Source organism: Platichthys flesus, chromosome 12 (assembly GCF_949316205.1).
Source record: "Platichthys flesus chromosome 12, fPlaFle2.1, whole genome shotgun sequence".
Classification (NCBI taxonomy): Eukaryota; Metazoa; Chordata; class Actinopteri; order Pleuronectiformes; family Pleuronectidae; genus Platichthys; species Platichthys flesus.
The window spans coordinates 17,876,901-17,900,997 of NC_084956.1; the positions used below are offsets into that span (position 1 = coordinate 17,876,901).

The window sequence follows — 24,097 nt, forward strand, 5'->3', positions numbered from 1 at the left end:
GTCAGCTACCTCAAGTAATGTGTCTCCATCGCCACCTGGCTGCTGGCTGCAGTACAGGTGAGAAATGCTTCCTCTTTCATGTTAGTGGAAGGGACATGGACCCCCCCCCCACACACACACACACACAAACACACCCGCACAAAAAAAATCTAAGCACAAGTCAAGTACATTCTCTTTTACCAAAAATGCTAATTGTATCACACTGGTGTTTGTTCAAGTGTTAATTGTTGCAGTATGTTTGGTTTTAATGAGTTATTTGATGATATAAGTGCACACAACATCATCAGGGGTCGCACACATCCACAACACCGCCTCTTCACGCTCGCTGCAGAAGTGTGGATGTGCAGGACAACAACAACACTGGCAAACAGTTTCTACCCACAGGCCATCAGGCCCAGGAACACACACGGCTCCTTTCCACCACTGTGACTGTCGAGAATTAGAAAACAATAACATACACAACAATAATGCACAATGCACTTTGTAACCTATTAAATATTGTTCACTTTATGATTCCACTGCGTTACTGTACAGACTCTGGCTTCAAATGCTCAAAATGGAAGCGTATGTAAACAGGAGAATTGGTATCGATTCTGAATAGAGAGAGGAAGTGAAGATGTGTCATCAATGTTTATTTACGGTTTATGATTAAATCTGACACATTCTTTGTTCTGGTATGGCAATGAAGGTCCCTTGACACAAAAAGTATCTTACAATTCGATTAAAAAACATTCTTCAATATACAAATTACACTGTGACATTATATATGGTCATACACAGTATGTGCCATACTTATACGACTATTTTAAATATTCTTTGATCAATTCAATTATTTCACAAGTCATTGTCTGTTTTTAATAAACAAAACAGTGCAGATTAAATCAATTTAAAGCTGTGCAGACTGTGCACCAGTAGGAGGTAGAGATGAGTGACATACTGAAGGCAGAGCCAGAGTGAATGCGTCACTGAAGGAGGTGACCAGTGTTGAAATGAGGTGAATCATTTCCAATGGCCTATGAAGTCAACAGATCTCAACCAAACTGAAATATTCTGGAATTACTTTTTTTGGACGGTGCCCATCGCCATTATCAAGGCACTTTACATGGGCAGTTCCAAAATTTGTCATCCATCTAAATTTAATTCGACTTTTATTTGTAAGGGCTTTAAATATTGCCACACACACAAACACACACACACACACACACAAACACAGTCATGACTTTAGAGAACGTTGCATTGACTTGCATTGATTGCTTGGAGATTAACCTTAATTTACCTTAACCTAAATTACTAGGCCTAACCCTAACCCTCACATGAACCTTAATCTATATGTCTTCACCCTGTACAATGAAATATTTAAAATATGGGGACTTAAGGGGTCTCCATAATGTGGCTCTGATCCCTTTACTGACACAAAGTAGACCTTTGATCCCCATTTTATATTTTTGGTTTCATTTCAGGAAGTTTATGAAATTCAGGAATAGTGTGTCACTTGGATGAAATTATAGTGAAAATAAAAGATTCCCATTTTTTCTGGGGACCCTGATGTAAACAGATTATGGTCCACAAAACATAAGCAGTAATGGACCACCACACACTTAAACACTCAAACATTATTTCATTAATTAATAAATTAATCTTAATTTTAAGGTCTAGACCTTTTATGTAAAGTGCCTTGAGATAATGTATGTTATGATTTGGCGCTGTACAAATACAATTGAAAACACACACACACACACACACACAAACATTGGCAAACTTGCTATCAGCATTAATAAAACCTTGGGATACTCGGGAACCACCTTTTTCTTTAACTCCTACATAGGCGAGCAACATAGGACCAGTTTTACTACCAGACATTGACAGATCAGTACAGCACATATACACTTTATATTCAAGCATATTACTCGGAGAATTAAATGTCTGCTGGCCATGAAACCTAACCTTACTGCTCTTTTCAAATTATTACACGTCCTGGCATAAAATAGTATGTCCAATTCAGCACCCCTTGGGAGTACGTACCGAGCACTGGATTTCTGGTAGGGTTTTTTGTTAAAGCGAGCAACATGTTTCTGAATTCTGGCAGCAGCTAGAGTGGTGTTGTGTTTGGAATAAATAGCAATATAAACCTCCTAGGGTGAAAACTGTGGAAGAGCTGTCTGGGAGGTTAACATGAACTGTGATTAAAGCATCAAGCCTGACTTGTTTTTGCCCAAAATAAAGGCAACATATCCAAATTGTAATTTTGTCATGCAATGAGTACTTCAAATCTACTTTACCACACATGCTTTAAAGAACATAATGGTGGGGGGGGGGGGGGGGGAAATCTCATTACATTCTCCATCGAATCAGACTTGGAGGGAATACAATTTGACTGTGACAAGGACATTCCAGAGAACAAATGTCACTGAGAGAGCACCATCTGCAGAAAGTCCCCACAGTGTATGACATGGGATCTAGGTCGTGAGTGGTGAGGACCAAAGATGTCACCAAAATAAATAAAAGAGGCTGTTGATGCAGCTGGCCTCTTCACGAAGTGAGGGGCTCAGGGTGTATGAGGCAGCCAACAGAGAGGGAGCCCTTGGGTAGCTGATGGGTCAGGTACACACCAAAAGTCACCTGAAAATTAACAAAATAACAGGCAGAGTAATCATACATTTCGTGCTCAAACACAATGGCACAAACACAACACTGGAGAGGAAGTAAGTTTGACCGACCTTCCCTCTGCGGTAAGCAGACAGAGACATAAGCGGCTCTTTTGTTTTGGTCCCTGTTTCCTGGTCTACTCCCACCATCTGGCACCTTCCGCACTGCCCTGCCACCTTTGGGTTAATCACACAGGGACCACATTCATTTTCGAAGAATCCGCTGTTAATGCATGTGAAGATTTCAACCTTTATCTCAAAGTGTCAGCTCACCACGAATCGAGTGTTGCCAATAATCAAGTGTGACCAATTATCTTCCTCAAATGGTTCGACTCCAGTGATGACTAAATTGGCTCGGAAGCGGCTAATGACATTCTGTGTGTCAAGGAGCTGATCGCCCTCAGAATAGTCCCGACTGAGGAGAAGAGGGGATGCGGAAATTGCATGTTACATTACCACCCTGAGGAAATTATCCACTGCAATGCAAAAATGTTTGGGCATACGTGCGTCCCGGTGTTTTTCACTGCATATTTTTTTCTGTGTTCAAACCTGCGGCTCATTTGTTTCTCAATGAGCTCCACACTGGCACGGTTGATCATGAGATACTGAGCTTCATTCACCAGGGAGAGGGATGTGGAGGTGGCAGCTAGAAAGGAAAGGCTTCATATTACTCCAGTGATTTATCTGACTTCAGCAAAACATTTGGATCTCTGGATTCAACCATGTGTATCCCCAAAGAGGCTGCAAATTCAGTTCTAATGTAATATAGTGAGTGAAAAAAACTACATTTATCAATATCGATCAAAACTTATATTTTCTTAGAAGTAGTAATTACGTTAAATCTACAGCACATTGTGATATAGCAACTATGGTAGAGGATCAATTGCTATTCATGACATCATCATGGTAATATTCCCGGACTTGACAGCTCCTCCAGAGCCAGAAGACATTATTCAGTTTATTGGCTCATTGTAACATGAACACTAAACTACATGTATGAAAGAGTGGTGCTGATCGCCTCCTCTGTATATTAGAGTCTCGGATGTACTAGAAATTCATAATGTCTGATGTTGGGTCTATACATCACTCTTTTGCTGTCTGACATATCCTCCCAGCCTTTTCACATTCATCAGCAGCACCTGTCATGTTCATCTGAATATGATAAAGTGGAGATTATTTATGCTGTACTTTCCTCCCACCGCTGAAGTGTCAGTGTTTAGGTCTATTTGGTCAGGTCATTCTTATTATTACCATATGGAGTAACTATCTATTTGATCTATTCTCTATACCTATGTTTACATTGACAGCAATATGCCAATATTAACTTGATAAAGGCAATAGTCTGTCATGTGAACAGAATATTCTGATTACCTTAACCTGAATAAGGACATACTCTGAATAAGCTATACTCAAATAAAGACATTTAAAATACTCCAAATAAGTGACATTAACTCAACATGTATATGTCATAATCAAAAAATATAAGTATTCTATTTGCAACTCATGTAAATATCATTATTGAAATGAGGTCTAATTTAGAATAAGGTCCATGTAAATGTGGTCAGTGACACCATATGGTGTTCAGGTGTTAAAGATGATCTTATAAAGCTACCTGGAATAGAAGAACCCTGATTGGGCCTCATTTATCAATATATTACCTAGCCTGAATTTCTCATCTTCTTTTACATAATAAACTAATGCTCAAAAGAGAGTAACTTGCATAAGCAGAAAAATACGACATTTCTAAATTCCAAATAAGCAGCAGGAGGGAATGCAAGATCTCAGCTACAGTGTGTTTCTCTTGTACAGATCAATCTGTAAAGGAAGCCCAGGAAGAAGAGCCAGACAGAACAGGTAAAATGCTTATACGTAGTGTACCTCCACTCGGGCTCTTCTTCATGTCTCGGGTGAAATAAGGACTTTGTCTTATCAGACGGCACGGCTGTCCAAGAAAATCTGAAAGCCACGAAGCAGCCTCATCCCCACAGTCGACAGTCTCCACCCTGGGGGGAAGAGGGAGGACGATTATATTCAGCAGGCCCTGGGGGAAATAGACAGAGTTTGATGCTGCTTACTATTTGCAGCGACATCTAATCCAAGAATCACTGGATGAACACTTTTGTTTTCAGCCAGTGACTCCTCATGCAGGTATCTGTCTGAATACATTAATATCGTCTCTTGCTCACTGTTTTTCCATTACAAATGATAAAACAAAAAACAGGAAATTCATATGAAGCTGAGAGAGGAAGGCCTCATAATGCCATCCACTGTAGAGAGCTTGAGTCAAGATGGAGTGAGAGAAATGCATTGATGTGAGTGAAAGATATGGAGCACATGATATGTGTGACAGTATTTCCTGCAGCGGCTGCTTTCAGATGTTTTAACTTTGCCAACTCACCTGTCACCACAAACTTTGCTCTGGCACACCTGATGGCTTGTCTGCTTTGGAGTGTTGTTTTCCAAAGGAACAGAAATGGTGTTCATTCCTGCAGGGCAACAGCAAAAATCCTTTAACCGACTTACACTTATTCACCTGCAGGTGAAATTTCCTTCGGCTAAATGGTGTGTTTATTTTCAGTGAGCCACGAACAGACTGGCTGACCTGAAGCCTGCAGGAGCAATTTGTTTGAAGGCATGTGGACCTGTGGGTGAATTAGGCATAAACGTGTTTCTCTCTTCTGACTCAGAAACACGCCGTTTGCGTTCACAACCATCCAGCCTCTGTCGTAGAGTAAACCCTGTGGTCCCACCGGCCAGTCGTGCACCTGCATGAAGAACAGCCCAGTCAAAACAGAGAGAGGAAAAGACATAAGGAGAGGTAGAGAAAGAAATAAAAGGACTGAAAAGAGACTGGGTGGTGCTGTGCACAGACCTCATGTGCTCCACATGATTTGATGGGATATATGTAGATGCTGGTGAGAGTATAAGCCTCCCCGTGGCTTTCTGAGTCTCTGTGCCCAAATCCCTTCAGTGATGGTTCTGTGGGCTCCTTCTCATCTCCTTTATATATTTCTCCATTAGAAATTTTGGTCGGCGGATCTTCATTTGAGCCCGGGGATGTCGATGTGAATGTTTTTAGCTTTTCGAGTTTCTTTTGGTCCACTGTGACTGGTTTCTCCACAAAGCACTCAGCAACAAAGTTCAGGAACTTTTGACAGTCTTCAAATGTTGACATGTAGCCAAAGGACACGCGAACCGATCCGGTAGGCTGGTCGTCCACCAGGTCGATGGTGTCTCCACAGACGTGGCCGGCCTGGAAGACAAAAAGGACAATGTTTTATTCTACCTCCTCATCCCCTTAACAGACTTTGACATTTTTCCTATTGCTTGATCTTACCTGCAGGTTTCTCCTCATCTGCTGATCTGTGATCCCGAGGAAGGACTGACAGGCGCCTGTGTTGCAGAAGCAGCCTGTGCGCACGTGAATGTTGTACAGACTGGCCATTCTGTCCACCTGAGGACAGCAGAGGAATAGTTTGGTATATGACCAAGTACTACCTATTCATACATGTCGTATTGAAACTGCAATGAAAATAGAGATAAGTTCTATTTCCCTGGGTATGTACCTTAGAATACCCAATAATCGATCCATGAGAATCCATTAGGTTAAAGTTTAAAATTGCACCCTGTGTGCTCGAACATTCAAACTGGCCTTCGGTGTAAATCAAAGCCACCGGTTGCCCGTTGCCATGGCAAAGACTTGACAGCAGCATGTAAGTGTAGCGGGCCAAGCCAAACGTGTGCTGTTGGATGTTATGCATGCCCCCTGAAGGAAAAAAGGGTAAAAGACAGAGACGGTGTTGGTGTTAACCTTAGGCAATTACTCAACATGAAGAACATGCATATGCATTATTAGGACTTTGCTATTAAAGGAGGTTTTAGACGTTTTTCTAAGAATCAACACGGTTTGTTACAGCACCTGTGATCCTGTAAAGAGCTTCAAAGCTGTGATTCAGAGCAACAATGCCCAAGAAAGAGACAGTTCCATCTTCAAATCTGTATAAGGGAGCAAGAAAACATTGCATTTCAGAGTAAGGATACAGAGCAACTGTGACCTCAGAGAATTTCGAGGTTTTGGCAGGCGTGTGCAGTACTTTACCTGTCAGAAATGTTTGCTGAATGCACATAATAATCTTCTCCAGAAAGGTACGCTGCTGCTGTGCCTCCTCCAAAATAAGACTTTGTTAGTATGCCTGCTGCGTCTTTACGGACAAGCAGGGCCCCGAGACCTGTGGGGAAGCCAAACATCTTGTAGAAGGAGATGGGAATGAAGTCGGCGGGGCACTCCTGTAGGTTTAGAGGGGAACAGCCGACATGAGAGGCGGCATCGAGGAGCACAAACCAGCGGCCTTGGTGGTCGCACGCTGGGTAGAGGCTTCTTGCCTGGATGCCTTTCACATGGCTAAGGGGATACTTCCTCCCAGAGAAGTTGCTCTGTGCCGGGTAGCAGAAAAGGTGCGGTGTCTGGCAAATATCATCTTCACCCCGGGGCTCGTTTTTTGCCCTGTCTACCACGTCCTGTGGGGAGACAGGCAGGGTAACTACCCCCCGGCCAGAAGTAAACCCTCTTATGCCAACTACAGAGGTATGGCTGTCATTGAGGAAGCAGAAGTGACTCCCCGCTTCGCTCGCAGTCTGCGGCCTCCAGGGAAAGCTCTGTGCCACTAATTTGAGTGCGGCTGTACAACCAGAAGTGAAAATCACAGAGTACTCCTCAGGGGTGGCATTGAAATGCTGCAATACCCTGTAAGAAAATGTTCTGTTTTTTAACTAATTTGAACAAGTAAAGCGTAATTCAAGGGTCTCACAAGGGCCACGTTATAAAGGCGTATTACGGCGTGAATAGACTTTACCTGTATCTGACCCTCTCTATGGTGTCATGTGTCAATCTACTGCTGGGATTATGGCTGTGAGGGTTCCCTGTTGAGGAGATAAACAAAACTTAGACACAAGGGTGAATCCAGGGGTGGGTTCAGGGGCCAATTCTGATTGGTTCATGAAGGGCCCCTGTCCTCAAACTAACAATAAATATGACCTTATTTTTAAAAGCTTTTTTGAAGTACACAATGTGCTTGAACAAGGAAACATTTTGAAAAATATATTAAATGGTGTGTGGCATTGCTGAAAGTTAGATAGCCAACAGTAAATAAAGAATGACGAATGTGCACCTTATGAAGCTGTTTTCAGACATACAAAATGCAAAATGCAGCAGGAGATTCTCCGCTCAGACGCATCCAAGAAACAATCCAGAAATCTCCAGAGGATTCAGTTGAATGGAGGTCAAGCAGGCGGATGCAGGAAGTAAGGGATTCATTCCGCTGTAGAGATCTAATGTTTTAGACACTGGCCTCTTCACTTATCACCACAAGATCTCTCGACATCTTCCTCTGTCTCTTCTATTTGTATGGCATTTACACGTATAGAAGATAGATAGATAGAGAGATATTATTTTCTTTTTTTTCCAGTTTTGCTCCTGTGATGTGTTTGAAACCACATCATCAGGGAGTCCTGTGGAGGATCCCCGGCTGTGCTCTCACATGGGCTCACTCAGACATCCTCACGACTTTATTCCAGGGGGCTGGCAAGTGAAACTCCACAAACATTTCTGGAGCCTCTATGTTGGACATTTGCATTTTCACACACAGCCCCTCCAGAGTTCAGTGCATGTCTGAAAGCAGCTTGGATCATGAATTTTCCACGATCGTTGGACATATAAATGACCCCTATGTGAAAAGTGGGGCCCCTTTATGGCCCCCGATTTATAAAAAATCCTAGATTTTGGAACCAGGAAATTGTGTGTTTGACAGTAAAATAAATTGCCACATTAAAAATAACACTTCCCTCACCGTAGACATTCCTTGATAAATCCAGGCCATAGTTCCTGAGCAGGTACTCGGGGTACAGGGTGGCTCCTGCATGATCCAGGTAGGTGGTTCCTGTTTACAGGGGGGCAGCAGCAATTACAGCGATCAGCCTGCGCGCTCCCGTTACTTCCACCATGTCTGCACACGATCTTTACCTTTGATCCGAGCGAACTCCTGCTCGACCACGTCTTCCAGCCTCCCACCATAACCGTACTGGTCGGAGACCTGCAGGAACGTTTCAAACGAGCACAGTTGGCGGAAATCCATTGATCGCTTTCTGCTGAGGAGGAGCGCTACAGAGCAGGCAGTGGAACTGCTGAGGGTACACACATGTCAACACACACACACACACACACACACACCCACACACAGTCTATAAACTCATTGACAAGTTGCCAGTTCACATTCTCCTACTCTGTCCGAAGTCCTGCTCCTCTCAACCAGTCCGCTGACACTCCAAGGTAACTTTAGTCACTCCCACACAGTTGACTGGACCCACAGAGCACATTATAGTGGAAACTGTGGCGTAATAAATGCTCTTCAGTCATGTGACAAGCTGGTTTGTCCCGATTTCCTCCTTCCTCCATGACTAAAGCTGATTTTACTGTGACAGTTGAAACCATCAGCTGATAGTAGCACACAGTCTGCACGCGTCTGCTGGCTGTGGGAACTGTTACGTCTCTCTATAATAAAGTCTCGACCTTATTTTGCAAAATACCTTGAGATCGTGTGGGTTGTGATTTGGTGCTATACAAATAAAAGTGAATTGAATTGAAATATTGGCTTTGGACAATAATATTAATAATGTACTAATGACTAATGTACATATTTGTTTTTTTTATATGAATATGCTGTGTGTACTATAAACCTTAATCATGAAATAATTACTGATTACATCAACTAACTGACACACAAGACCCATGAAGGAAGAAACACATATAAATGTTTTTTTAAATCCGATAAAAAATATTGATTAGATACATTATTCAAGTGTAATGATAACTCGACGGTAGGGCTATGCAGACCTGCTGTGTTATTAGATAATGATAAAAGAATCAATCACAGTTATTCTTTAAATTCAGGTAGAACCATGACCCCATTTCGTTTAATATTTCAGATTATTCCAAATTAGAAATCTACCCCTCTTGCAGTAACTGATAAAACCAACACTTCACAGTAATCCCATTACTTGTCATACATGACTCTTTAATCTCATTCTAGCACAAGGAACATGAAGTAGTAAATTAGTCGCAAGTGATGGGCATGAAATACCTGATCATCTCATGGGCTCTGAATTGATCTGAAATAGCTGTCATACACTTGGTCAGGAGTCGTGTCCTTGACAGCCCTGAAGGCTTTGTTCTGGTTGAGTGTGTTTGCAGCTCGGACAGACAAAGCCACGCTGTTATAAAAGTTTTATTACACTTCTGTGGACTTTTATTGACCTCTGTTCCATAACCTCAAATCCTAACCTAACACAGTCTAAAGCCTGCAGAAGCCTTTAAACGTGAGGATACAAAGCAATATACTTGTAATTTAAAGGATTATTTTCATCTCTCTGTTCTCATGAAGACATTCAGTCCTTCTCATCATTGTAGTATTACTCAGAAGTTGTATTGACGAGTGAATGTAATGTGGAGCTGCTTAGATGCTTGATAGACGGCCATGAGGCTCACAGCAGCCATCATTGTCTCTGTGCAACGCACTGAATAGTAATTAAATATGCCACTTATGCTTCACTGATTCATTTCCTTCACATTTTGAAGCTCAGCTGAATGCATTTTTTTCTTGGTGCAGAAGGGCTGTATTGTTACCAGTTTGGCCTCATTACTAGGGCAGAGGGGCTTGGTGTGGGGGAGGGCAGAGGCAGTGAGGGGGGGAGAAGCACCCCACCAAGACATTGTGCTTAACATCACTAAATAACTCAAACACCACATTGTCCTTCCCAGCCCTCAATTAGTCGTGTTCCACGTACAAAGCATCGATTTCATACAGAGAGATTTCGTTTTAGAGAAAATCTGGCCCTGTGCAGCCAGGAAGCTCTCTGAAAATCGAATGAAGAACACAGCAGTCATGCAGAGTTGTTAGTCACAGAGCAACACTGGTTAACAAAGCTTCTCTTCAGTGTCTCTCGGTGTGTTTTTGATGCCTGCAAAAGGCTAGACCTTGTTTTTCTTGTTGTTGTGGTGGATGTAAGTGTAGCTCGCTCTACATGCTGGACAGTGTCCAGGCGTAGAGCCTCTTTGCCCTGCCCTCAGGCCTCTTCGGCTCGTGGATCTCCGTGCGGAGGAACGCCTCTTTGGTGGCTGTGACAGGGAGAATTAAGCAAGAGATGCGGGTTCACTTGCCCTGCGTAGGGGCTTATCTTGGGCTAAGCTGAGGGACTAATAGCAAAGCCAGCCTCCGCTCCAGCCGGTCTGAGGGCACAGGGAGCCATCTGTCCACTCTGTGGATAACCAACAAAGGGGGCAATCATTGAACACAGACTACAAAGTAAAAGAGCGTTCATTTTGGAGATAGAGGAAGTAAAGAAGAGGAGCAAGTATTCTGTTTTTAAGGTCAGTGATTTATACCACTCATTCTTGTTGCATTACATGTCAGGCCTTTCACCAAACCACACGGAGAGGCTCAGAGTTCGGTTTGTGTTGGTGACCATGTTGTAGTCTACAGTAATGTTGGGTTTCGACAGACCTGAAGTTGAAACGTACCTTTTAATTCTGCCTCTACCTTTCAGTTTCTATATATTTAAAGGATACTAAAGAACATGAGGCTTTTTCTTAATACACTTCTCCTGACTGATATTAGGTTGAGTTAAATTGAGCTGATTCTTATTTCTGTGCTCTCTTGCAGTAATAGTGCATTTTGTTGAAATCTTAGATTGAGAGACGGTTTGAGCTGTAAATAATATCACATTAAACCAGACATGTGATGTATCTGCAGTACGGTAACCCTTGTGTTGAGGGAGGAAAGCCATGCTGCAAGGCCCTGTGCTTCTAATCTAATATGCAGAGGCTCACAAATGGTTATTAATAGAACATTCAGTCAGATATTGAATAAGCAGTTACTGCTGTGTTAGAAGAAAAAAATTATTATGTCGATAAAGATAAATTATTTCTAACATGCTCTGTCAAGTTGTGGGCATTGAAAAAAAACACATCTATTTAAGCATGTTTTTCCTAAATCACTATTTTTTGTAATAATGCTCCTTACAATAATCTTTTCATCACAATCTTCTGAATCTTTTGTGTTAGCCTCAAATTTGAGCACATTTTCTCCTCAAGTAATCCACTTAGACATTGTTCTTCAGTTCCCTCCAGGATTAATGGACTGTTTTGGATTGTCTCAGAGACACATTTCTGTGTTAGTGCTGTGGGTGCTGGCTTCCTTCAGATTATCCATTTCATCACGTACACTATGTGGGTGCTGTTGTGCACCAGTGTTTTGTTTGAAAGTCTTGAGTGGGTGCTGACGTGCTCGAGGTGACAGAAATGGGTCAAAAGGGTCTTAGCATTAACTAAACAAATCCCGGGCCATAGGATCAGACAGATATGTCGCTGTTTATTTGATGCATTCACTGCAACTTTATAATGATGCACGGAGCGTCCTGAGTCTTGTTAACAGGAAGACACCCCCTCCACATATTCACAATGTGGTTTGAATTAAGTGTTTAGCTCCGCACTGGAATGTGTGAACAATATCTTATAGTAAACTCAGCTCACAGAGAGACATGTTTTTATTATTATCACACTGATGCTGCTACATTTCTCTTGTGTTATCGCCAGAGTAAGCATCCTAGAGTCAAACTTACTCCTTTTTTTCTTTTTAGGAGTGGAATGGCGGCAGAGAGTTCTGTATTTATTGGTTTGTGTGAGTATCTCAGCCTGAGCGTGTGGGAGGGTCAAAGGTCATGTTCAACATTTAGGGAAATAGGCTTAGTTGCTTTCAGAGTTAGAAGAGAAGAGTGTTTCTGCTGCTCTCTATGTCTATTAAAACTGAAGTTGTAACAACAGTTTTTGTAGGAGGATTATCTTTGGACACAGCAGGGATAGGTTTACACGCCATGTTTCCAGCCTTTGTGCAAAGCTAAGTTAACAGTTGTCTATGGCCTTAACTTTACAATTCAAACAAGAGAGTTTTCCGTCTCTTTTTAAACTCAATCTCTCAGCCAGGTAGCAGATGAGTGTATTTCCCCAATTCATTGAACCATTGCTTTAAAATGTCGTAGGGTTAAAACCATGGATTGATCTAAACTTTGGATTAACTGCCTCACACCCACTCACCAAGAGCGTGCCGCCATGTTACCTCCTCCCTTGTCTCTGCAAGTAAATCTACAGATTTTAGGTTTAGATTTTAAGTTTGACATGTGACCGGCTAATCAGTGGGCCTAATATCAAATCGGCAATTGTAACAGTGCATTTTTATTTAGATTATTTAAGTATTTATATCTAGTATTTTAGTTTGGAAATATTATTTTATTTATTTATTTTATTAGAGACAAATACAATCTGAGTCGGTTGTCTGGACATAGTGCCTCAAATACTGCACTTTGTCAATCCTGGCATGGGTAAATGTAATAAAGACATTCTCAAAACGATGATAATCTAATAAACAACATGACCTTTTTCTTTTATAGATATAGGATACATCTGTCTGTCTGTTGTGATGCCATAAACTGCCTGTGCTGCGTCACGGCATTCTTTATTTGTTCTGCAAATACAACAAATTGGATACGCGGCCACGACAGAGACCAAATTGTGTGGCGTCAGTTTGATACTAAGAGACAGTCACACACTCGATCCTCAGGCTCGCACTGCACAAGAGGCTTCCTTTGTATCTAATCTAATCACAGGGAGTCACACAACTTGTATTTAGCCGGAACTAAAGACACTGTCCCATGTGAAGATTGCACCTAGTGATAGGCTTATCTTCGCCCCGCTCACAACTTGATCAGAAGACGAACAACAATGATCCACAACTCTTCAGAGAGCATCAGTCCCCTGATAAATTCTGTTGAAACTGAGGGAATTTGGCTCCCTTTAGAAGCGTAAAAGCCGCTGAGCAACTTCAGAGCAGTTTCCAGTTACTTTAGATTCCGCATAGTTTTTTTTAAAATCACTGCATAAGACTGATTTAACAACGATGACGCAACTTTTACCAGGTTCATGAAAGATTTTACGTAGAATGTGGGAGCTCTTTCCCAGAGAAATCTGTTGAGCCCAGGACATTCAAGTTTCCTACAGCCGTTTGATGGTAAAATACACAGAAGAAGAAGAGGGCAGTTAGGAGGAGCAGTGATGATACCTACACAAACTCAACAGACACAGGGGAGGCTGAGGGTTTATTGAAAAAATATATTTGAAATCAATCAAAATAAAGTACCATATCCACCCATCATCTATACCACTTATCCTTTGAAGATCGTGGGGGGATGGAGGGCTGGAGAAAATAACAGGTGACATTGGGCGATAGGTGGGGTACACCAGGTCACCAGCGTATCCCGATATACAGAGACTACAGACTGTATATTAAGATGGATGAGATGACGGATCCCAAAATGTAAAGCCAAAGCATCTCGATCCCCACCTAGTGGCTCGTTGCAGTATAGATAATAAATTCCATCTCCTCCATGTTAGTGGATGAAATATTGACCAAACTGAAAAGTTAAAGCACACGTACGGTTCATCCAAAGATTATTCCTGCAATTAGGTAGTTCTTATCACACTAATGAATGTCCAAATGTACACTTTTCCAATAAACGTTGTTTTAATTAGGTATTTGAACCCCAACTGAGCGGGTATTGTAGCACAAGTTTCATCAAAATACACTTATTTATTTTATGGACTTTAATGTCTTGGGACCACCTGAAACATTGGAGCACGGGTGACACACAAGAACTGTCTCAGACAATTTCTTTCTTCTTGCAGAGTGTTGACTCTAAAACAGAGAGGATGTCTGACAAGGAAGAGATGGCTTCAGACGGGAGTCTGAATGTTACATTGACGCTGAGGCTGCTGATGCATGGAAAGGTAATGGGCTGACGTGGGAATAGTAACAGTAATTTAGTGTGTTTTTATAGTAAAAGCCTAATGGTCGGGTAATAGCCTATCATTGCCGTTAAAAGGATTACATCCGATTAGATGTGAGAAGCTGTTCAGAGAAAATCCTGTGTGTTGCCACTTGTTCCACTCGTTGTTATCTTTTCATCCACAGGAAGTTGGCAGCATAATTGGCAAGGTAGATTTATTTTACAATCTCTCAATATCCATTGATTCATACTGCTTTCTTTCTCACTTGCTTGTCTTGTTTCCTTAGTCATATAAAACTAATCAAGCCTCCTCTTCTATAATTTCTCACAGAAAGGAGAAACCGTAAAGAAAATGAGAGAGGAGGTGAGAAGTCACTCTCACATCCCTACTGAGGAAACATATATATGATTTAATGGGTCCCTAAGATGAATTATAATTGTGGGTGTGTATTTCCAGAGTGGTGCTCGTATCAACATATCAGAGGGCTCCTCTCCTGAGAGAATTGTCACCATCACAGGACCCACAGAGGGCATCTTCAAAGCGTTCTCCATGATCGCACAGAAGTTTGAAGAGGTGCTGCAGAACAAATACACAAAAAACTCCACTGCAACTTTCTGCATGTCAGAAATAATATCATATTGTTTTACACAAGGTTTTAAGAGAGGTTCTTTGAAGACCTGGTGTGAAGTCTTAAACACAGTGAAGGCACCTTTTCCCCAGTCTTGCACAAAAAATAAATAAAGGCTTGTCAAATAAATCCGAAATTCTTACAGTCTCTGCTCTGAAAAAAACCTCAACAATATATTTTTGTAATTCTCCCTCAGGACATTACTGCAGCAATGACAAACAGCAACGTGACAAGCAAGCCACCTGTGACACTTCGCCTGGTTTTCCCAGGGAGCCAGTGTGGCTCACTGATTGGCAAAGGAGGCTCAAAGATTAAAGAGATCAGAGAGGTAGGAGTCCTTTTCGTTTCTTACTCTCCATCAGGAAGTTGTTTGTCTGCACCCAAATGGTGACAGAAAAACCACCCCCCCCCCTCAAGGCTCCGACACCTCAAGTATCAAACACTCCAGTCAAACTTTTCTTGCATATTTCTGCCTTAAAATGTGTGCAAGTTTTTTTGCTTGCTGCTCATGAAAATCCCACTGATTATGCCTGTAAAGATCAGCGGAGGCTGAATACTCGTTCTGAATGGACAATATTTGTGTATGCCTCCAACAAATATTGGACCACCCATGCGCTACTTGGCTTGCAGCTGCTCCCTGCATGTCAAAATGGATTCGGGGGTAATTTGCAGAGTGCTTGAAACAGAATCTAAATTTGGGTGATGCTAGTGCTCTTTTCAGCAGTAAATAGACTTTGTTTCTTCTGTTGTGTGGCGATGTTAAAGACCACAGGCGCCCAGGTTCAGGTGGCTGGAGACATGCTGCCGGACTCCACAGAGAGGGCTGTCACAATCTCGGGCACTCCACAGGCCATCACTCAGTGTGTAAGACACATCTGTTCTGTCATGCTGGAGGTAAGCACTGTCAGGCAGCAGATGATCTTCACATTCTGCATCTCCGTTTTGGTGTCAAGTGTGTCTCATTTGTTTAGGCTGCAGTAAGAGATACTCGGGAGCACATCTAAGACATTTTCAGTCAGAACGATGTGTTGCTTTGATCTAACCCTGTCAACTCTTCATACAAACTGCATAAAACACTTTTACAAGCATTGCCTCTTATTTATATTAAATAATCAACTGCAATATTTTTCATTTTCTGAATAATTATTTTCTATTCTATTATATATATATAACTATATTTTCTCTACTCTGTCACGTTCCATTGTTGTATTCTCAGTGTTTCTTCCTTGTAGGCAATTCATAGCATTGTAAAGAAAAGTGCTTTATATAAATAAATGATCAATATATTTATTGATTCAACTAAAACGGTTATGTATTACTTAAAGGTTCTATGTGTGGGATTTAGTGACATCTAGTGGTGAAGTTGCATGTTGCAGCTGAATGCGCCTCACCTCTCCCTTCCCTTTAAAAAAAGAGAGAGAACCTGTCATAGCCTTTAGTTATCATAAAAACTCAAACATAATTCTGACAATTTAGATGATTACACACAGGTGAAAACATCACTAGGACTATTTTATATTAAATTTCTTCCAGTAGTTCCCTTTCAATTAATCTTACACACTGGACCTTTAACATCATGTTAAAAGTGATCATCCATAACTCAGAGTAATTTAAGTTCAACTTCTCTGTTTTCATTCACTTTCTATTGCATCAACGAATGCGTTACAACAGAACAAAAACATCCATCTTTATAGCATTATTAGTTTGCAAAACCATTTGGTTCCATTTTCTATATATTTTCCTGTCTAACACAAAGATGTTGATGTATTATTTTAGAAAAAAAATCTGATTTATGATTTATGATGTTGAGTTAGTATGGCTTGGAAGAGGTGGCTTGTTGACCTCTCCTCATACTCCCAGTCAGCATGGAGATACTTGTTAGACACGTCATGATGACATTTTTCAGCATAGTGTTATCACTTTTAATAGTGATTTATGTAAGCCAAAAAATATAGGTAAAATGGATTGCATTGTTAATCTTAGAAAAATAATTTAGATTTATGATCAGACTTGACAACTTTGAAACTTCAGGATAAACGGTCTATTTAAAGTTGTATCATAGGTCTCTTTAGCTCAGGGTCTCAAGTCACGTCCAAGCGATGAGTGGGGTATGAAGAGATTAACCGAGTGATATAAAAAAGGATATAAAATGCCTCAGTGCCATTCTTTTCTCAGCTGTAGCAGTGAATAATTTTCTCTTTCCTTTTCTGTTGGCATGACTGCGTCCCTAGTCTCCACCAAAAGGAGCCACTATTCCCTACCGTCCTAAGGCCATGCCTGCAGGTGCTCATGCAGTATTAGCACCGCAGCACCATGCACAAGTAAGTACCCATTTGCAGGCTATTTAGCTCTGATATTAGCCTCTTTGTGAAAAACCTTAGCAAATAGGTCCATTATAATGTGGGATCTCAGAGCCACACTGATAAAGAATGTTTTTACCAAGTGAAGGTCACATCTGTGTAATTATTCAACTATAAGCCCTTCATATTGTAATGCTGTGAGCAGAAAGATGCAGAAATTATCTTATTTGAAAAGTATTTGGTGGAGCTGAATAACATCCATTTTCATTAATAATTCCCCTGCTGTGGCAAATCTGAACAATGCCGTGACTAAAGCACGTTTTCTAAGAGCTGGCTAGCCACTGTCCTGAATTTGGCACAGTCTCTTCTGACCTATCAAACATCTGTTTATGTTATTGGATTTCTGACCATGGTCAAAAGAGGGTGGTGGCGGGGGGGGACAGCAGATCATATTTAGATGAAATTCCATCAAATCTATACACATTAGAGCTATGGAAAAGAGGTCAGGGATGGATTTTCAGAAACCACTGTACTGAGCATGCTTTTCGTGCTCTATGATAAATTCCCATTTGGAGTGACATGTTGAAACCTGTCTGTACCTCTCAGTCACATAACCATGTTTTTACGTGTTTCATAACATTTATTTTTATTCCTTCCAGGCCTTTGCAATTCCAGGGCAGTATGCTTTTGCACATCAAGATGTAAGTATGCTTGTTTGGGTGACTGACATGTGCCGTAATGACCTACTCTTGCCCACTCCTTCCAAGCCACCACTACGCCCTCTGTGTGCCCTACTCTGCGAAGATGAAACTTCAGTAACCCTGATCTCTTGACATTACTAACTCTAACACACGGTAGCAGCATGCACAAATTGAAATTAAATGGAAGATCTTAAAGAGTTCATGATCAGTTTCAGCCTTGTAGCCAGAGATGTGACTGCATTTTCAGATGACTGCCTAGATAAGCCAACATGCTCTCTGAAGGAAAATTAAACTCTTCGTACTGACACCGTCTGTGATGTTTGTTAACTTCAGATTGTTTTAGTTGTCAGCTCCTCTGAAATAATCCAGTTTGATTGGTTAGCTCTAACTTCCTTCCTACCCTGCAGTTGACCAAGCTTCACCAGTTGGCTATGCAGCATATCCCCCTCCCTTCCCTTGGGCAGAGCCACCCTACCTTCCCTGGTACGTACCCACGGCTCCCCAGGGAAGTCCATCTATCCCTCTGTCTTCACTCCTCTACGAATCACACCATTTAAACAACCCTGTCAGCTTCAGAGAGGATCAAGGATGTCTCCATTCCTTCAGAGTTTACAGACTTTCTCACAGGTTATTTTTGTAGAAAGCGACTTTAGAGAAATTTACATATTTAAAAAAAAAAAAGCATCGGTAATTTGCCTCTGTTTGTACCAGAGGATAGAATAAAAGATGGAAGGATAGTAAACAGACTTGTACGTTTTAAGGTAATGCCAAAAATGTAGTTGGTTGTGAACAATCTTTAAAGTCAGTCCTTGAAATATGTATAACACAAAAGAGTATGTGACAGACTCAAGCAGACAAAACAATGTAAAGGTTAGAATACAAAATAAAAGAATAGGGTTCTCTGAGAGTGAAATGTGAAAAATGGTAGGAAATATTTACAGTAGAGTAAGTATTTACTCATTTCTCACTATCTCTCATATCCTCCCAAACTTTCTGCTCCACTCGCCCAGTCTCCCTGTCCGAAAAAAAAAAATCAAGTCCTAATCTCTTGACCCATCCTTCACCTCTGCAACATTTCTCCCCTATATCTAACATTGTCTTGGCCAAACCATCCCTGACCTGTACCACCCCATGTACTCATATATTTTGCCACAACTAACTGCAAACAATACAGTATGACTACTTTGGCAGCACTGGTTTGAAGAACACATGCTCACTTTTAATGTTTAACTAGCTTATTTCATTGTAGTCTTGTGAAATGTGTTTATAGATTGTGTGTTGAATATGTATGTGTCTAACTAGAAAAAACATTGTGCCATATGCCATTGGAATGTTCCTAATTTAGCAGACTGAACTGTGATAGCCTAGATAAAGTAGGCCAACTTGTCATGCCATGAAAGTGGAAGCCATTAGTGCCATGCTGTTGTTAGCATTCCTTGTCCTACTTTGCAGGTTTGGATGCATCTGCCCACACAAGTTCACAAGAGCTGGCAATACCTAATGATGTAAGTGCCACCTTGTTTGTGTTCCTGCAGCACTAAAACTCACACTGGTAATCCTAATGCTACTGTCATCAACACTTCCACGCAGGAAGGCTAATGAGCAATGTCTGGACACTAGTGTTTCACCTCCGATAAAGGGGCACAACGTATTACATCCACTGTCTCTCACATAAATTGACACATAAATCCGTTGCACACATTGTTGTTGTGCTAATATTATCAGCTATCTTGTAAATACATATATCAATACATCAATATATCAGTGTTTCTAAGGATTTATAATAACACACATCTGAGATAATTGTGTTTCATATTTCTATAGAATTAAAGTAAATAAAGTTGTAAATAGAGAAGGACGATGCTTATCCACTTCTCCCCATTATCCTGAAATAAGGTTAAGATCATAAATCAGTCTGAGCTGTCAATCATTGACATAGAGGAGGTGGAGTTTATGACCTATACTGCAGCCAGTCGCCAGGTCAAAATGCTTTGTTGTCCATATTTATACACAGTCTAAGGTACAGATATGAGTGATATAAATCGTTGAATTTAGTTGTGAGCAGGAAAGCACATGGGCCTCAATATAATATCACCCAAAATATCTGAGTGTTCCTTCAAATTAATAGAGTTGAATGGCTAGGGATCCAGTGATGGCATTCTGAATATCATTACATTCCTTTTAATCTTACAATTATAGAAAGCTGTTTTAGTAATATTACTATACCGCCTCATGAAGATGTTTGTGCTTTCACAATTCCAAAGCTAGAAATGTATTTTTCCTCTGTTTAAATCTACCTGGATCGTTTTTTTTCACCACAGTGGTTACTTCCAAATGCTGCCTTGAAATCCAATCCCTGCAATAAACGGAAACATGAGCTGTTTTGTTACATTTCTCTCCTTCCAGTTTATTGGCTGCATAATTGGAAGACAAGGCAGCAAGATCAATGAGATTCGCCAGGTCTCTGGAGCTCACATCAAAATTGCCAGCGCCACTGATGGCTCACCCATGCGCCAAGTCACGATCACCGGCTCGCTGGCCAGCATCAGCGTGGCCCAGTACCTCATCAATGCCAGGTAAGACATTACGCAGGTTGGCCACGTCCAGCAGGGCTTCACATCACAGTCCGATGATAAGACAGCCAAACACAATGCTATTGTATGAGGGCAGAGTTATTGTGCTCAGGGTGAGGCTGGATTTGTTCCAGCTCACTGCTCCGCTCTCTTCACTGCATTAAATTCCTTATTGTCTCTGCTTTTTAACACTTCCCTTCTTTGATTCTTGTGTTTTCTCCTCTCTCTCACCTCCCCTCTCCTTTGTCTCACCCATCCTCCCCCTGTTTATTATTTTTCATTCCCTTTTCTAAACCCCTCGCCGTCTCGCCCCTCCCTCTTGTCCCTCTTCCCAATCGCACAACCTGCAGCTTAGAGATGGCTAAATACACCATGCAGGCCGCTTCCGCAGCGTCTTCAGTTGACCTCAACATGGGCTTCGCTCAGTCCACTCCTTCCGCCTCCGCTGCTGCTACCTCTATGGCCGTCCTGGCTGCCACAACCCAAGCCCCAACCACCATTAACGTCCACTCTCCTTCCAACTTATCAGCCATGCAAAACCAACACTACGCCGTACCCGTTTCCAGCCTTCTCGGCATGCTGCACCCAGCAGCTGCTTCTAGCCTAGCACAGGGTTTATCCCCCTTCACCGCAAAAATGCAGACCCCCGGTGTCAAAAAATCTGACCGCCAGAAGTTTGCTCCCTATTGATGTCTGCTTTTTAAGTCCAGTCAGTGTTAGCAGGCTGGAAAGACATTATCCATATACAGTACAGTCAAATTATTTAACAGTAAGGATAAAGGCTTGAAAATAGCTTACGCCAGTGAGTATACGTTTTGCCAGCGAGCACTTGTTTTCCATGAATCAGGAGAATGTTGAAAAAATACTGGGAGGATGGTAGCATCAAAACAAACATGTCCTCAGTAATTAAAACAGGCAGCGGAGGAGAATATGAACTCAGTATTATCTTTCGGACATGCATAACAATTACTTTGGGTAACTCAGGCTTGTATTAGTTTCCTAGAAGAAGATATTTTTCCAATGGAGTCATGTTACAGAGCTTTATATGAAGTCTTACACCATGTGTGTTTTTCATGATGCAAAGATTGACTTAGTTTTTTATATGTGTAACTAGTTTACAAGCAGTTTCTGTTAGAGACTCAATAATAATATGAAAAGACGTGGTGCTTTGTTGGCAGCAGGCTGTTGAAATGTTTGTCTTGTACAATAGAATCAATGTGTTAAGAATCTTTTTCACAAGGATTGCTCCACTCTTCGGTCATATTTCCCCCTTTTCCTTCACTGTAGGCTCTCATCAATGCTAACAGGCTTGGGTGTTCTGTAGTAACGCTGCACTGTTGCAGTTCTGATGGGATTATCCTAAAAGCCACATTGGATTCTAGTGGATTTCACTCTACACAGTAATCCTGTAGAGCGGGACTGGCCTAACTAACTCATTTAAATTGTTTCTGTACGCCAGAGTATTTCCTGTTTATTCTCCAGCCTAAATGAGTGGAATGTTTCAACTTTCAGCGTCTAGAGTGAATATTGAGCAGCTATTGTAATAAATGTTTTATGCATGTGTTTCTGGTGCAGGTCTACCCCCCAAACGGGGCACATTTGTTTTATTTGCTGATGAAATGACTGAAATAAATGGGACTTCCGACAATGCAGATTTGATTGTTTGATCTCATTTTGCTGAAGCAGTAAATCGTATACTCTATGCCCCTAAATACAAACATCAACATTGCGGAAATATCAGTTTAGTTTATACAAAATAAATACAAAATACATAAATGAGATGTTAAAAAATAAGTCTGTGTTGTGGTAGAAACCTGCAATGGGTTATATGAAAACCACACCCAAATTTAATTAGAAAAAAATAAATACAAAACATACAAAATCTTCAATACCGGTTATATATTAGTATGAACATATATAAGTGTGGGAAGAATATATGCTATAAATGCAACTGTATAACAGAATTCAAAAGAGGTAATTTTCATTGCAAACAGCAGGTCAAAAATCGCATCTAACGTAAGAAGATACTTTTGACCATTTTAAATTTTTCTTTAAAAAAAAAATGCACTCGGTAAAGCAGCTTTGGATGAATAAACAAATATTTTGTACAGATATGTTGGAAAACTACTTGCCCATATAATATTGCAGCATGTTAAAAATAAGCTGTAATACATGATATATGTACAAAACCCTCTTGAGTAACAGTTTGCGGTGACCAAACACCCTGTTCCGTCCAGAAGAGTTTATTATGAGTCACAAGGCTAAAATGTTGATGCAACATTAGTTCCCTTTTTATTATGATCTCTAACATATTTCTTATTTCCTGCAAGTAAAATTATTTTAGACCTTTTCAAACTTAAACTGAGGAGATCTAAATTAACTTTATGTCTGATCTGTATAAACCCCAAACACAAGACAAAGCATAAAGTGAGAGCATATTTTTCAGTTTGATAGTTTTTCTCCACAGAGAAAACCTGCCTCTGCAGCCTGCACATGTGGAACATTAAACAGCAGTGATATTGAAATATAGGAAACAATACAGAGCTATAACAGCAGCCATTAGCAGTTGACAGCACACAGGTGCACAGAAGTTTTGGCTGGTATATAAAGAAATCTCTGCACAAACGAGCATGTTGCCTGATGGATGCAGCTTGTTGAAGCAGAGTGTGTATGGTTCCTGCACAGACAAACTTTTTCCACCTTCACCCTGCTGAAAAACCCCCAGCAACAAACATGGAACAACCTCACAGTAAATATTCAACACATGCTTCGGCAACATTCTCAGGAGTCCCGAAAAAAGAACAACTAAACCTCCGGTTGTCAACTCAAGCATAGCACTAATGGGCAGGTACAGTCTAGACTAGACGCCCTATGTTTCTCTGTGCTCAAGCTCTGCCCCAGCCCCTCTGCAAATCTGTCTTCACACCCTTCCCCCTGCAGGAGGTGGGCACTTCGGCTCCTAATCCGTGGAGTGCCCGAGTTGTGAGCCATGTGGGCCATTTCCACGGCAGGGCTCGGAATCCTGAAGTGGAGATAATCAATAGTTAATGGAGCAGAAATGTAATGACAGTGAAGGATGACATTTCAACCTCAGGGAAGGTGCAGCAGCAGAGAACGGTGCTGCGTGTACGCCGAGGTGTGCCCAGGGCAGTTACGAGTTCACAGCCAGCTTCTAATGCTAAATTAATGACTTCCCTTTTCAACCTGACACAGGAAGGAGTGAGTGGTCCGTGTTTGGAGCATGCTGCCGTCGTGCAGTTTTGAAAAGCAATTCATGGGCAAATAAGTGGGTAAATAAACATTTTTAGGGTTATAACCGCTGAGGGTAAATTGGATGGTAGGGCTGTTCGCTACTAAAAC

General features: G+C 41.3%; 2 protein-coding genes across 5 annotated transcripts; one reads left to right on the plus strand and one right to left on the minus strand.

Moving 5' to 3' along the window:
- Positions 1-615: 615 nt before the first annotated feature.
- Positions 616-9,129, minus strand: mocos (molybdenum cofactor sulfurase). The gene is made up of 15 exons (XM_062401086.1): positions 8,665-9,129; positions 8,492-8,581; positions 7,499-7,565; positions 6,745-7,389; positions 6,565-6,641; positions 6,212-6,411; positions 5,983-6,099; positions 5,518-5,898; positions 5,248-5,410; positions 5,044-5,131; positions 4,524-4,648; positions 3,195-3,291; positions 2,919-3,060; positions 2,718-2,822; positions 616-2,619 (listed from the first exon to the last, which is right to left on the minus strand). Exons 1-15 carry the CDS (start codon positions 8,774-8,776, stop codon positions 2,530-2,532), a joined length of 2,499 nt encoding a protein of 832 aa, XP_062257070.1. The 5' UTR covers positions 8,777-9,129; the 3' UTR covers positions 616-2,529.
- Positions 8,745-22,387, plus strand: zgc:110045 (uncharacterized protein LOC664755 homolog). 4 transcript variants are annotated; one of them, XM_062401089.1, is made up of 14 exons: positions 10,650-11,067; positions 12,336-12,376; positions 14,434-14,535; positions 14,720-14,743; positions 14,866-14,898; positions 14,992-15,108; positions 15,360-15,491; positions 15,929-16,057; positions 17,395-17,484; positions 18,123-18,164; positions 18,572-18,647; positions 19,617-19,669; positions 20,571-20,740; positions 22,025-22,387. In XM_062401089.1, exons 3-14 carry the CDS (start codon positions 14,458-14,460, stop codon positions 22,059-22,061), a joined length of 981 nt encoding a protein of 326 aa, XP_062257073.1. In that variant the 5' UTR covers positions 10,650-11,067; positions 12,336-12,376; positions 14,434-14,457; the 3' UTR covers positions 22,062-22,387. The 4 variants fall into 4 exon arrangements, with proteins under 4 accessions (XP_062257074.1, XP_062257073.1, XP_062257071.1 ...); XM_062401087.1 differs by having other exon boundaries at positions 10,663-11,067; positions 21,088-22,387; XM_062401090.1 differs by lacking the exons at positions 10,650-11,067; positions 12,336-12,376 and adding an exon at positions 8,745-8,831 and having other exon boundaries at positions 21,088-22,387.
- The last annotated feature ends 1,710 nt before the right edge of the window (positions 22,388-24,097 follow it).

Bases quoted from the DNA above. Each gene is read 5' to 3' on its own strand.
- mocos (XM_062401086.1), bottom strand. From the start codon at position 8,776: ATGGATTTCCGCCAACTGTGCTCGTTTGAAACGTTCCTGCAGGTCTCC. The intron at 5,411-5,517 runs GTCTGTGCACAG...TTCTTCATGCAG, and splicing joins AATCATGTGGAGCACATGAG to GTGCACGACTGGCCGGTGGG. The intron at 3,061-3,194 runs GTTTGAACACAG...TCTTCTCCTCAG, and splicing joins GAGAAACAAATGAGCCGCAG to TCGGGACTATTCTGAGGGCG.
- zgc:110045 (XM_062401090.1), top strand. From the start codon at position 14,458: ATGTCTGACAAGGAAGAGATGGCTTCAGACGGGAGTCTGAATGTTACA. The intron at 14,536-14,719 runs GTAATGGGCTGA...TTTCATCCACAG, and splicing joins GGCTGCTGATGCATGGAAAG to GAAGTTGGCAGCATAATTGG. The intron at 20,741-21,087 runs GTAAGACATTAC...CACAACCTGCAG, and splicing joins CAGTACCTCATCAATGCCAG to CTTAGAGATGGCTAAATACA.